Source organism: Gasterosteus aculeatus, chromosome 1 (assembly GCF_964276395.1).
Source record: "Gasterosteus aculeatus chromosome 1, fGasAcu3.hap1.1, whole genome shotgun sequence".
NCBI lineage: Eukaryota > Metazoa > Chordata > Actinopteri > Perciformes > Gasterosteidae > Gasterosteus > Gasterosteus aculeatus.
Window position 1 is genome coordinate 4,330,392 of NC_135688.1, and position 14,842 is coordinate 4,345,233.

Consider the following 14,842-nt stretch of genomic DNA (forward strand, 5'->3'; position numbering starts at 1 on the left):
AAAGTGGAAGAAAAAAAAAAGAAAAAAAAAGTCTGTGTGAGATCTGTGTAAAAAAATAAGAAATAAAATAAATGAGCTTGAGAGGCAACTGCCTCTTTCATTGTTTCCCTGTCTCATGGTGTGTTGGCAGATATAAACAGGAAAGAAATTCAGCCTTCCAATTTCAGGCCTATTAAGTGTAAGTGGGATAACTACTGCAGGTGCTCTATCTTTCTTGGGATCACACGGATCTTTGACAGTACGTCTTTCTTCACATCGAACCGTCAACAATAATGTGTACTTACAAATTAAACCAAAGACGAATTTACATTTGAATAAAAGTCCTCCCCACAGAAAGTTCAAGCATGTTGTGTTCTTTCCTACACGACTCATTATGATAAATACATGCTAATAAAATGAATGGCAGCTTGGTGTGAGCAGACAATAGAGTTGTTAATATAACCTTTGTGAAAGAGCACTACTGCCCTCCTGTGACTGGGGTGGAAAGGGCAGAATCCTAAACATGGAAATGGCATTTGATTTAATAAATGTAAGCTTAACCCCGTTCATGAAGTCAAAGATGTAGAACACGCTCACGAGAATAAATCATATCCAAACAAATGCTTTTTTTTCTTCTTCATTTCTTTTAATCTGCATTTGCATCACTAGCATCTTACATCAACAGCAGCTAATTACAAAGGTTCTGGTGGCACATTTGGGCTTTTTAAAATCAAACTATTAAAATGTAATTCCCTCATCCGTTAAAAATTGTATATATTACATGCAGGTAAAATTAGGCACAGCAATAGTTTTGGTTCTTTGATGAGCATTCAGCAAATCTAATTCTTTATCCACATAAGTCCCACTTCCCATTTTAGCTGTTATTTGTTCTCACTGCGTCTCCCTCATCCTCTCCAGCACCAACCAAAACGTGCAGGTTTTTTTTTTTTCCTTCTTCATTTCATTTTTAAAGATAGTGATTGCTCTCAGTTTGACTCCCGTCTCCGGTGAAAGTGTTTCATTTCACTAATGCAGAAGTGAAACCGTCTCACTGAATACTCTGGGGGCCCTGGAAATAATCAAAACACTGCAAGAAACCGGCGAGGAATAAAATCTCTGGTCAAGAACAAAGAAAAATGGAAATCAATGGCGGGATATGCAGATTTTTTTGACAGCTCGACACGCAGATAATCTTTTGGGAGTTTGCCCTATGTTGCCTTTGCCAGGTTAAAATAACAACTGAGCGGGGAAATATAAAAATGCACTATGCTGTACAAAGGGCACAGCATTACACCTACTTAGTTTTTTTTTTCTTTTTTCTGTGAAGCTATTCCAAAACAATCAATAAAAGAATGTACTGCATCGCAAGCAAGGCTGAATCGCCAGAGGCATGGTCACATCCACCAGTGCGCGGCTTCCGACCTCCAGAACTCATTTAAAGCCGCATTATTGAAAAGCTGCGGCGGGGATCTTATGAGCAGTTGTATATTTCGGTTTGCCGACACTTGAGGAGCTTGAGGAAAGCCTCCATTTTATGGGCGTCCTTCTTGAAGCAGCTGAGTAAGGTGTAGTCCTTCATCACGGATTCCACCATCTCCGGCTGCACGTCGTACTGGAACAGGGCTTCCTCGCTGTGGTTTAGGTTTAACAGGCCCTCGTCCAACATCTGCATGGCAAGAAAACGAGGGTAAGAGTTTTTAAAAACGTGCATTTCAAATCATCCAAAACAAATGGAACGAGTGGGAACCGACGCACCTCCTTGATGAGGACCACCACCCCTTGCTCCAGACTGATCAGCTTCTCAGACACCCACTTGGTCTTGTTGATGATCACTTCTGGAGCGGCGTCGTAGCGATCCAGGGAGGTCTGCAGGTAGACCAAAGGCTCCAGCCACGACTGCACCAGCATCAGCACCGAGTGGAGCAGCCATTTGTCCTGCGAGGCACACGGGGGCGAAGGCGTGAAATCGGCGAACTCTAATGGCCGAGATGCAGTAGAGCTGAAATAAACTAAATCGCAGCAATGGCCACGTCATAATTATTCTAAGATGGTAAAAGGACAAAAGAGATAAAAATAAATTTTAAAAAAGAAAGACAACCTCCTCAGCTGCACAACATTGAGCCCCGACAGAGGGTTAAAATGTCACGAGTAAAGCAATGTGCTTTAATTCCCCTAAGCAGAGGCGACTCCAAAGCAAGTGCAAATGACCGCCGTACAAATGGCCATTAAACCGCAGAGAAGGCTATATTTCAGCGTAAAGGGCAGAGGATGAATTATTAACACTATGTGCAGTTTCAAAGACCACATTTACTGCTATGGCGATGACATAACCTAACCAGCATTTTGAAAACAGTGGCAATTTAGTCCTTAAATATATTGTCCATGACATGTGTAGTAGACCCCTGTTAACTGAAGGAGGACTATTGTGTAACTTTCCATCACCCTTTCCATGAGCGGTTCAATCTAGTTTCCCCCGCTGCATGAAACCGACATTTGGCCCAAAAGGTTGTGTCCCCTTGGACAACGTTCTCAGCCTCAGCAGGCACGGACGAAAGAAACATTCAGTGTTAAACAGGGAAGTACGTTTAAAAGATTTGAGGACCTTTCATTGCAATTAGTGCAAAGCAGCTCATGGTTGAATAGCTGACGGGATAAAGCTAAAAAGGTAAAGAGGAGAGCTTCACTTGCACAGTGGGCAGCGTTGAAGCAGCTTGAGCTCAGCAGCCTGTGTGCAGAACCGCTGTCTGCTCAGTCACTAACCACCGCTTCATCTGCATTTCCTTCCCCCATACAAGAAATGGGACGTCACATTGATGAATTGGCACAAAAAATAGGAGCCGCGCACATGTGAACCCTCAAAACTTGAAAATAAATAAAAAATAATATCTATATATATAGATATATATAAAAATTTTAACGCAATCAGCGCCTCTGTACTCACGGATATCTGCTGGACTTCACTCCTGGAGCTGGGGATGGGTAAGGTTCTGCAGGAGTAGCCTGCTTGGTTCCTCTGGAACTGCAACGGCAGCGGGATAAAAGTCTCCTCCTGCAAACCATACAAGCACGGTGGATGGATCGGCCCCACACATCTCATCGTTACACGGCTTTGACGGACGCATCCGCAGACCTTTTCTACATATTTAGGGGATTTCTCAAATTGTTCTGACAACCTTTCCGTTCTCACAAGTGCAGAACTACAAGAACACACATACACCCCCCCCCCCCCCAAAAAAAAAACCCAGAAGCTTCACCAATCTCGCCCACACGGAGCCACAGCTGAGATTCATTGTTGTTTGGCTGCTCTCATCTGTAGACCGCATGCAGCGTCCTCTCCGTAACAAGTCCTACATCATCCCATTTCAAAGACCATTTTGGATCTCGAGCAGCAGAGTGAAGGGGATTCAACAGGCTACGAGACCTGCAGTATATCATTATCACGTTCGCGTTACCCCAGCGTTGGCCTGCTTCTTCAATAAAACATCGTCGGCTCAGAGGAGAGAAAGAAGATTACTTTGAGGCCGGGCAGCGGGGAGGATGCTCGTGTCAGAATCAAAAGCAAACAACACAGAGTATCTAACAGAAAGTGCCTTTGGTCCAGCGAAGTGAGAGAAAGGCCAACATTTTTGCTCTCATTAGAAGTCGTTCAAATTGTTGCCAGATTTGACGATTAGTCAAGTAACCGAACGTGGGAAATGTGAGAAAACAACATAATCACCTCACTCTCTGGACGCCACAATGTTTTGGTATTCTGTAAAAGGAAATATGCGGCTTTTCACATGCAAACTGAAATCCATTAAAAGTATTAAAAAAAAACTACTATGCTCGACTTGAATGAAGAATAATATCACAGATGTTTTTTCTCTGAATGCGTTTCAGTTGAATCCCCCTGGTTTTAACCATAATGAAAGAATCCTCTACACTCCAGTGATGCTCAACGTGAAGAGTGATAAAGTTCCTCCTGAGGCGAACCACGTCTATGATAACTGGACACCCCCCCTTCCCACCCTATTGTCGTGTAACGCCCGGCGTTACTCACATACAAAGAGCACGATTCTTCCGAGACGCGGTAGATGAGCTCAGCGTGCTGGATGACTCGGTCTAGAAGTTTCTCCTGGGAGATGGAGGAGCAGCGGGAGACGCCGCCCTGCTCCTGCCTGCAGTCCAGTGGGACGCTGGAGGTCAACAGGTTGGGCCAGAGCAAGACGGCCCACACGCACCGGCGCATGACTGAAAGCAAACGCAGAGATACAGGTGTGACCACCGCTCACGCAAACACGGAAAAAACACAAAAAACCTGCTTGTACGTTTGTTGAGCGTCAGCCGCGGTTCAGCCCTTCAATGGTTTGTGAAGCAAACCAGTGCTCAGTGGATTTCAAACCCGTCAATACCAGATCAGATCAGCACAAGCAGTGAGTTACCTGAAACAAGGTGCATTCTGAGAGTCTTCAAGTCCTTGCTAGCTTTTCTACGATGTCGACTTGCTTTATAAAGCCTGAACAGGCGATGAATAAAGGCAAGATTTGAGTCTTGCGTAGGTTTTTGTAAAATGATACAGGTCTTCCCAAAAGAAATGCATAATACAAAGATGGTAAGTATAGTCAGCCATGCTAGGCATAAATAGCACAGTTCCAGATTTCAAGTAACAAACTGGAGGTTTTACCCTAATATATTCGGCAATGTGAAATCTGGATTACCCAATAAAAATTGAAAATGCAAATGAATTTATTGCATTTCTAGCCCACTAGCTGCCCAATAATCCGGAATAAGGTCTGAGCCTGAACATTTATCAGACATAAGCTCAAAAAGAAATGGGCTAGTGTAGATGCAAACATGAAGGACACAGTTTGCAGAAGAGAGCGTAGAGCTGCAATAGACACGCAAATAAGCTGGAATAAATCACAGAGATCTAACAAAACCCTACCGAATCTATACTTATTTTCCATTCTGTTCAGAAAACAACAGTTGTGGGAGAGTAGCTCAACCCAGAAGGTAGACTTTAACTGTAATGACGGTAGCTGTCATAGAAAGGGAGCACATGTTTAGTAGTAATCCACGTCGGCTTGAAACAGGCTTCATTAAAAGCTCCTTTTCTTCCCTGACTGCACTACTTATTTAATCCGCCTTTAGGCAGGTGTAATCAAATTGGCAGGTTAACGGGTTGAATTGTCTGCTAACAAATCCATCCCTTCAAATAAGACTAGATTAATCCTGTAGTTTTTTTTTTTTATTTAGTTGTTTTACTCTGAGTATAACAATGAAGAAAGCGACAACATTCGAGAGGCCCCGATGTCTCTTTCCTCAAAGATGTTTAAGGATAAGCAAAAAGAAGGATGCGGATCAGAGCGCGGCAGCTGATGCGTGTCTTGTTTCTCAAGAGATGGTTTCCGCCCACCCTCAAGAAACCTGAAGCCTCATGTCACATATGCCAACCTTTTGCACATTAAACAGTGTTCTCTTCTCATCCGCGTTCGTGCAGTCCGTTAATCCACTTTTTCCTTCTTCACTCGTTGCCCCTTCGCCACCTCATCGGTGACGGAGCAGAAAAAAGTAAAGCACACTTTTTCAAATAAAAAATAAATCTTGTTAAATCCTTTTAAAATGTGCAGGGAACGCATTTTGGTACATTTCTTAGAAGATCAGGGTATTATTTATCTATCATATCCGAAGTGGATATTGTCAAAAAAAAAAAAATGTATTTGTTACCCAAACTTTTACAGGTTTAGACAATTTGTAGAAGTAATTCAAATTTGAGGAAATCCATGTAAGTGCAAGCACAAAAAAAAGAGAGTGTCTGTCATTACCAATATTTCAATCTTTTACAACAAGATGAAAGGATGTCATCCATTATGAAAGTTAGATGAATTGGGGATGGCCTTCAAACTCGAGTTTGGTCTCAATCACACAAGAGATGCAATAATGATTCAACATCCGCTGTAACTGAAGTATCAGAGATCTGCAAAAAAGTGCTTGGTGCTGCCAGCGTGGACTGGCGTCACTGGGACACAGACAAAGACTGTGGAAGTGCAGCTGAGTGGACTGAGCGAGCACTTGAATCTGGAGCCGGATGTGGAGGACTCATTGGGGCTCTTGTTGGTACGAGTGAGTCGCTACAACAACACTCCTTGAACGTCAACGCGCGTTGCGTAACTGTCCAATGATCGCCCAGTTCAATTGTTCACACAAGTCTCCGTTTCCTGCTTTTGTCATGTTTTATTCTGCTGTTGATTCTACGAACACGCGGTTTAATTAGGTGGCACCCGCCATGCTGTCCTCTCGTTATGCAAAGCGGTCTCGGCGCTCTTGGCTGGTTGTGTAATTGAGAATTGTGTGCTCAGGCTGCAGAGAGCAGATTAGGCCATATTGCTTGGAGGGGAGTCGTCTGTAGTGGGAGAATATTGTCATGCAACATTATCATACGTTCTCTGTTCTCCATCATACAATAAAAAGGCGTAACAATTTCTCAGTGCATACGTTTACTTATCTACTAGATAACTCATTTTAATTGCACACAAGTCCATCGGTGGCTGTACGCCTTCAGTAGAAATGGAATCCATTGTTGCACAAACAAGATGTTATTTCAGTAGGTTCATACATTTTAGTATTCTTCCATTTTGATACACAGTACTTTGAAAAGGTAACAATACTTTTACTTGAGTGTAATATTCCAATATTTGCTGAACAGTTTCAACTTTTTGACGACAATTGCTTGTTGTCCCTTTTACTTTTTGAATATCAACGGACCCCTTCGGCTAATTGTTTAAGGTCGTGGTTGTTGTTGTCGTCGTCATTTCATCATGACACTGGCTGTCTGGTCCTCATCCTCCAGTGTGAGGCCGACAACAGGTCAGAAGAAATATTGATAGATTTAAGTAAAGGGTAAATAATAGGACTTCCATAATTTGCACAAGTGACACCTGTGGACCCTCTTTCTCCTTTTTACTCGGCCTGCGCGTTCGTAAACACGGCGTTTGAGTTGTTTTGCCAGCTTTGATGTCCCATCACGGGTCATTTTCATGCTCACTTTTCTTTTCTCTTTATTTCTCATTTGAATGAGCGGTTTGCATCTTCACAGCAACAACCCATCATTACAGTTCTCATCTCGCAGATACTTTCTCATCTGTACTCTTGTATTGCCCTTTGACAAACTACCTCAGCCAGCCATTCGATCTCAAGCTGGATATTAAATTGCAAACACATATTTCATTAAAATATTCCAGAGCTTTTGTCAACTGATAGAATAGTGGCAATGTTCCTGCATAATTCCATATATTAAATATTGAACTGAAAGTTCAGTCTTTCTAAATAGCTCCATGGGTTCAGTTGCGTGCTCGGAGCACTTGTGACGGTCTGTAATTCACTGCAGGATTTAATATTGTTGCACGGCATTCGGTCTGGTGTCCATGGCTACGGAAGCTGTGCAGCGCCTCCGTGTCGCCTCGCAGGTGACTGAACGTCGACATGTCGTAGGTAGATGCACCTGTTTCTCAGCGAGTAATATATTTATCTCCCGTTAATGTTCTCTTTAAGTGGACCTGCTATTATACGGCCCTTTCAATTTGTGGTCAGTTACCAAGAAAGAGATTTTTTTCTCAGTGCTCTGAAGTATTTTAGTTTTCAATCAAGCACATTTGAGAATGACTTACTTGTGTCGGCTTGACAACTGCTCACATGGCCTTTGGCTTTTTGCAACACCATTTTTCCCTCTTCTCACCTTTTATGTTCTTTGTCATTTTAATCCGTGGGCCCTTTTCTAGCGTGCTGCGTCTGTCGTGGTTGAGCTGTGCCCCTCCTACCAATTGACCAACGCGGCTGTAACACATCTGCTCATCAAGCCCCATGCCTGATATACTCCAGAGCGTCCTCGAACCTGGAACCTGTGGCACCTCTGAAAAGAACTTGACGTGCAACCTTCTCACCGTATAGTTCATCTCACCCTGATGAACGCTACCTGTGGACACAAGAGCGTTGGTGAGAATTCTAAATTAGCGTCATTTCGATGCCTCGATAACTCGTGTAAAGCTGTGCATCCGGCCCTTTATGTCCCATATTTAAGTCACACTTTTGGAATTTGTCATTTCGAACGCTGTCAGAAGCAGAATTAAGGGACAAGGAAATCCAAAGAATAGGGGGAAACTAAAGGAGTGCTGTCGATGCCTTGTCACCTGAGGGTCAGACTGTCACGGAAATAAAGACCCAATGGTTTGATATGAAAAACGTCTGGCTGTCAACAACTGCATGTGAGGTGGTTGAATCATTTTCATTTCTTCATCTTGATATTAGTAGTGTTGTACATTAACATCCTTGACCAATTTAAATATAAAGCAATTTAAACTTAAATACCCCAATGCAGCGTTGCTAAGCTTATTTAAACCTTTAACACGATTTGGTTCCCATTTGCTTCAGTTGTATTTCTGTGTCATAATGTGGACAATGTTTTCCACATAACGTTACTCATGAGGTGACAAATAGCGGGAGTCATCAGTGTTACTTTTCCAGGTTTTCTGTTTCATTTGCACCTGCACGGTGCATTCACCCGTGTGCACAGACACTTCATTATAGGCTTTTTAGGAACCTCTGAGTTTGTGGTTTGAAATGTAGGGTGAGAATTGCATTCACCAAATAACTAAGATTTCCATTAATTAAAATACTTAAAGGATAAACCCTCTATGACATCATGTCTGCCACCTGAAGTATGAAGTGTGTTACCAAAATAAGAATTAAAATGGCAAAACATGTATTTTAGCGGTAATCCAATGTGATTCCCATTGCTTGAACTGTGCTCTAGATTCCACCAACAGCAACGTGCTGCAATATTTATGATCCTCTGTATAATTGAAAAGGGGTTCACCATCCGTTATACCTCGTCCCCTTTTTTCAGAATTCAGATTTTCTTTCAACTTTCACCGCAGTAGTGTGTTGCTGAGCACGTTGTGCGTGTTCTTCTTCCTGTAGCAGCGCGCGCAGTTTCACGCATTCAAAATCCGCTGTAAGCCTCCCGTGGAGCGTCCGGCCCGGACCTGAAACCTCGAAGCTGCTCTCACCCCGGACCGCTTCCGCCATGTTGTGATGTCTGTGGTTCTCTTCCCATCGGTCCAGCAGAAACACAATGCGCTTGAATCGTAATTCATACCTCCAAAAGGATACGAAAGTACATAACTTGTATAAAGTCAGGCATCTAATTATCTGTTACATTTTCTTAATTTTTTACCTTTTTGTTGAGGAATGTAATCAGTAAAAATAAAAAGTCTATGTCCCTGCCATGTGGTCACCGTGATTGCACGCTTGTAACGGTTTATTCACTCCTGAAGAGAAAACGCGCCCTCGACCCCCTCGTGCAACACGGAAGAGGACACTCATGGATCACTCGTTGTCCCGACTGACTTCTCATGCTCGCCGATGTTTGATTGGCAGGATTCTTTGATGGGGACATGTTGCTACTTTCTCGGATGATCGAAAGGTTTGAGTGCTTGTGTTTGTGCTCGAGATGAAAAGGGAGAAGAGAAAAAGGTTAAATTAATGTCAGGGGTGTAACTGCATTTGCATTAATTCAAGATGATGCAAATTATAAGTGTGGGCAGGGAGTCGAAGTCAACTGAATTAAGAAAAGGAACAAAAAGAACTTGAAAAGCATTACTGGATATTTTCCAAATGTAATGTATTTTGGATTTATCTGAGACAGTAACACCCATTTTTCATGTTTTATGTTCATCTGTCATTGTTTCATTCAGCAATGTTGTTCTTCAGTATATTTCATTTTACTTGATAACATTTACATCTTGCAGCTTGTTTTAGCTGTGTCTGTATCCCGCAGACCCTCTCTAGTATTTTATAAGTGCACTCGCAAAGAGACAACATTTTTTCTTTTTTAGATTCACCACCACATCAGTGTTTTGTTTTTTTCCCCCGTGTCCCCGAATTTTTCGCACAATTTGTGTGACACTTTCAGTTGACTGCATGACAGTGGTTGTGCACAAGAGTACTGAATATGTGACTCAGTGCTTTAAAATTGACAAGAACTAAACTGTTTTGGGCGTTATGGCTCGTAGCTGTTGACTGTTTTTTGTTAACAGCTGTCTGGTTTTTGATGTGCACCAACGTGGCCCCTCGTGGCATTGAAACACAATACGATATGGATGTCTTCTTCTCAGGCTTCAAAGGAACAGAAAAGTTACTTATTCAAGTCAGACCCCCCCCCCCCCCCACACTGGGAAGCCTGCAGAGTTCTTCCTTTTTTGTCTGGATTGATAATTTATCATATGAATTACTACGAGCTAAATCATGAAAACAAAAAAGAGTTGGTTGATTTTTCTCCGGGGTGTCTTAATGTTTCATGAGATAAGTGCAGGTTATAACTTTCTAACCCTAGTTCAATTAACACTGGGAGATTCTTCTACTGAACTCCAATCACAAGTTGTGCTCCCTCTCATTGTCTGCAGGCAGAAGCTACAGCTTCCATGTTGATGCTTGTTGAACGTGTTAATAAATTGTTAGCTTTGGTAACGTGGAATGTGCCATTAAACTTGCAGTAACGAGAGTAGTCGTCTGTAATCGACCCCGCCGCGCCCGCTCTGATCCATTTTGTTGACTTTGCTTTGTGTGTTTGCGTAACGTTAGTTGGAGGACGTCGGCCCCGATACAGAGCAGAGAAGATGCGAGCCGCTGTCTCATGAATTAATGATAAAAAGGACGAATAAAAGATGAACACTGAGATTATCAATACTGCTGTTGGAACTCATCCATTTTAGATGTTTTGCCTCTTTACGACTGGTGTTGTAAGTGGGTCATTGTGAGTACGTGTTAGTGCGTGTGCCTGCATATGTACTTGAATTTGCATTTGTGCCCAATTTGTTTGTATCTTCTGCGTAGAGAAGATGGCGACAATTCGAGAAATATCTAATAACAATTAATGTTGATGTATTATCAATTAATAGCAGTAATTGGGTAGAAAGATAAATACTTAAATGAACTTACAAACAATATAGTAATTCTAGAACTATAGAAGTATAACTAATTGGTCAAAGTGAGACAAAGTTAAAAACACATTAAATGACGTGCCACATGCAGCATATTGAAGAATGGTACAGCTGATGTTTCAGTGTCATCGTGTGTGTGTGTGTGTGTCCTGATTGCACTCATCCTACTCACCTGCCCGCTCCACCCAGCTGCGTCCAATGGTCTCATCCCCCCACTCGTACCCGTCCTCCAGATGTCACACCGCCATTGTTCTTCCCCTTGTGCTCTTCGTGTCTCCTGAGCTGATCCATCGTGTTTATTCAGTGATTTATGACTTTTTTGTTGAAGTTTTTCTTTTGGTGAACAGTAACAAAAAAAAAAAACTGCCCTCCGTCTCCAGTATCGGCCTCTGCCCTTGAGTCTTAGTGAGACAAATAGAGTATTTTTGATGCAAATTCCTAGTTAATACAAATGGTGTTTGCATTGGATTGAGCCTTAAGTCCTGCTAGAACCACTTTTGGGGGACAAATTTTTCCTATTCTGTTCTTTATTGTAAAACTTTAATACCCATGAGCATCAGCAGCTACAAACAATGCACTTGGTAACTGTAAATTAACAGTAACATTTCTCCTTTTATACGCTTTTCTTGTTCTCTCTTAAAAAAAAAAGAATTTAACTTGCATGTTATTTTTGTCAAGTTTCTTAATTAATTACCAGACAGCACTTAAAAAAAAAAAACACCTTTCATTTTTTGTCACAGCACGTGTCCCAATACACGTCGTAATGTACCTGATGTATGTAATGTACATTTTTTAGCTTGTGTGATATAAGTAATTTAAAATGAGTTTAAAACTTGCTTTTTAGTTTTTTATGAAGCGGTTGCGGACGTGTCAGTAAGCAATCGTTTGAAAAATAATTGCAGCGGCAAGCCATTTCCCATTAGCATACATATTCCCACCCTTTTTATTAAGATCCTGCACCACAGCAAATGTCATTTGACCTCTCCTTATCTAATAGTTGGCGTCCGCATTCATTTTTTCCTCTTTTGAACTCTTCTGGTTGACAGAAAACCACTCGCCCGTCGGAGGCAGGGGCCCTGGAGAGTTGCAGATGACAGTCCTGGCCTGATCCATTACCACTTCGCCCCGGGCTTAATTATCATCTCCCTCCAGCAACATGCAACACTCTCTCCTTCCAACGCAATCTTGCGCCAACTTCTCAATCTGGTTGCAGCAGGAGCGACACTTGTGTTTCTTTTTGCATTCACAGTAACCCCCCTTCGGGGGCCTTTGCTGGGGCACACCTGCATGCATTAAAAACAACAATTACAGAGCGATCACGACGATCAGCGCTGACGAATTCAGCTCCTGAGTTTGTTATTTCCCGGTGGGATTTTGCGGCATCGCGGAAAGCACAAGCAGCGGCGCGGCGTGCCTCTCTCCGCCCCAGCGACGCCACGCGTCATTTCTTTTGACAGGTCCCGGGGATAAAGAGAGCAGGCGTAAAGCTTCAAAATCGAATTGGTCACACGGCCTTGCCGATCACGCGGGCTTACGACCAAGGTGAAGCCGCTGTTACGCGTCTGCCTCTGCTCTGTGATGGAAATGAAGCCTGGTGTCCACACCCACACCTATTGAGCGGGGGATTTGCGTGGGCCGAGGTACAAGCGCGCTTCGATCGCCACTGTGGGAGAAGCTTCGGCTTTGCCCTTCTTCAAAGTGATATTTACTAAAAGGAAATGCCTGCCTAGGTTTATTCAAAAGGAAGCTCCTGTTATGGTGGGAAGACAAAAAGGTACTTCACACTGTCCTCCCCGGGGCACATGTACTCCTAAAGCTCCACTGCTTCGCTTTTACTCCTGGTTCTAAGTACTTGTTCCTCCCCTAGAGTGCAGTGCGCTCTCTCTCCTGCTCAGCCGTCTCCCCCTTTTTTGCTTTTCTCCCATTATTCTCTGTGTACCTAACTTAACTTCTCTTGTCTTTTCCGCGTACACCCCCGTTGTCTCTGTCCTCGGGGCTCCGTCACAACCCGCCCCCCCCCCCTCCTCTTAAGTCTCTCTCTTACCTCGTGTGCCTCCCCCTCTCTGTCTGCCTGGTGGCTCGCCCAGAGATCAGCCCTCTATTAACAGACGCCGAGGCCAGATGGCGGCTCAGAGATGGATCATATATATATATATATATATATATATATATAATCTGAAGTTCCCAGAATCTTTTTTTTTTTCTTCTGGGCATCTAAAATATAACTTGCACTTTCCCCTACAGACCCAGTGTGGGACTTGTTGCTTAAATTACCGCCGCCTATGCGCCCAGTAAAACCAAATAAGGTTGCTTGTCATTTATCAGAGGGGCTAATATTAGTCCTGGAAAAACTTTGTTCAGAAAACATTCTTGGCCATTTTTTAATCTTATCTCGCTTACTGAGCCAAAAGCAATTCCAGGAACAGGAGTGTTTTGTGTCGATTTGGACATCTCTTTTCATCACACACTTTCATTACACCCTGTACCCTCAGCAGAGGCTGTCAAACTGTGATGGCTCTTGTTAACACACAGCCCTCAAATCCCCCGGTGGCACGATTTATTCCTAAAGGGGAGCTGGTAGCCGTAGAAAAGAGAAAAGTACCATGTCTGCAAATGCCAGAAGAAGAGAAGCAGGTACAACACATCCGCAGGAAGAAAAACCCTGCAGTTTGCCTAATGAGGCGTTTGCCGGACTTTACACTTCGGTCAGTTCAGGAGATGAGCGTGAAATTTCCCATTAAATAATGTGAATCTCCCATTAAGAGGTCCTTTCTGAGGCAAAGAGTCTGCAGTAGGGATGACTAACTCAAATAATTCACAGCTTCTCTCTGGAAGTTTTCTCCCAGATTACAGACTTGTTTCATGGCGTTGTGTGTCCAAATGCCCGTTTGCCCGGCTCGTGTGGCCCCTTTGCGTGTCCCTTCACACCCGTCCATGCTACCTTGAGGACGGCTGCATTAAAATCAGTGACTTGCCCTCGGCAGCAAAAACCAAACCGTGTCCTACTTCCTGTCTTTCTTGAATCCACGTTTCCGCCTGTCGTGCAGTGGTGATTGTCAGGTAACATTTGGGTCCCGTCCCGCCGTCCCCCTGTCCCTCTCGGTATGTCTTCACGCCAAAGCTTCACTCGTCATTTCCCCCCCCCCCCCCCTTCGTCCCTTCCCTTCACTGCGGAGAAGCAGGTTCATTGTGATTCGCGATGCACTTCCACGGCTCAGTGGGTTCTGCTTGAAATGAGATTTGAGGGAGTGAACATGAGAGGAGGGAGGCAGAGAACCAGCAGCTGCCTGGCGCCCTGATGAATAAAAGATGGAGGCACCGAACGTCTTATAAACAACAGCCGAGCATAATTAGTTATTTTTATTTTAGGAACACTTTATGTCACATTTCCTTTGTGTGGCTTCGCTATTAATCGCACACGTTCTGCCTGCTTTACGTGCTTCCTCGTAAGTCAACAGTGAAGCTGGAATAATATTTGTGCTATAAGAAAATGTGAATACTGACATACATTTTTGCACACTCTAAATAGTGTTCCTGGTTTACTGTTCTGCTACCTGCCTATATGTATGAAGTGAATTGCTTACAAAACTGGGAATTCTACTAATTATTAATGTCACACTTTCCTTAAATGTGTCTTCGTGATAATTACAAACTGGGGCTGAATTAAAAAAGGATATGTTAAATGATTTATTTTTATTAAATGCACTTTGGGTATTGAACTTGTCATGTTAGAAAGAAAATTAGGAAAAATGATCACAACTGAAAACACAACTACAAAGAAACTGACACTGGAATTAGTTGAATTATTTGTCTGTAGCTCCGTCAGTTTTAACTGCTGAACACTGTTCCTTTGTTTGGTGAGTGCAGTTAATCTGTTTCTCATTGTG

The 14,842-nt window shown here is 43.0% G+C and overlaps 1 protein-coding gene and 1 long non-coding RNA gene across 3 annotated transcripts; one reads left to right on the plus strand and one right to left on the minus strand.

Moving 5' to 3' along the window:
* Nucleotides 1-603: 603 nt before the first annotated feature.
* Nucleotides 604-7,785, minus strand: smtla (somatolactin alpha). Of its 2 annotated transcripts, none has more exons than XM_040190813.2 (5): nt 7,626-7,785; nt 4,019-4,209; nt 2,921-3,028; nt 1,735-1,914; nt 604-1,645 (listed from the first exon to the last, which is right to left on the minus strand). In XM_040190813.2, the coding sequence occupies exons 1-5, from the start codon at nt 7,675-7,677 to the stop codon at nt 1,451-1,453; spliced, it is 726 nt and encodes a 241-aa protein (XP_040046747.1). In that variant the 5' UTR covers nt 7,678-7,785; the 3' UTR covers nt 604-1,450. The 2 variants fall into 2 exon arrangements, with proteins under 2 accessions (XP_040046747.1, XP_040046755.1); XM_040190821.2 differs by lacking the exon at nt 7,626-7,785 and adding an exon at nt 4,401-4,467.
* A 72-nt stretch (nt 7,786-7,857) lies between these two features.
* LOC144411464 (uncharacterized) lies at nt 7,858-12,274 on the plus strand. The gene is made up of 2 exons (XR_013468640.1): nt 7,858-7,950; nt 12,002-12,274. It is a non-coding gene; the product is annotated as an uncharacterized LOC144411464 (long non-coding RNA).
* Nucleotides 12,275-14,842: the final 2,568 nt, after the last annotated feature.

Bases quoted from the DNA above. Each gene is read 5' to 3' on its own strand.
- smtla (XM_040190813.2), bottom strand. From the start codon at position 7,677: ATGGTGTTGCAAAAAGCCAAAGGCCATGTGAGCAGTTGTCAAGCCGAC. The intron at 4,210-7,625 runs GTAAGTCATTCT...GTTTGCTTTCAG, and splicing joins CAGTTGTCAAGCCGACACAA to TCATGCGCCGGTGCGTGTGG. The intron at 1,915-2,920 runs GTGAGTACAGAG...TGTGCCTCGCAG, and splicing joins GTGAAGTCCAGCAGATATCC to GACAAATGGCTGCTCCACTC.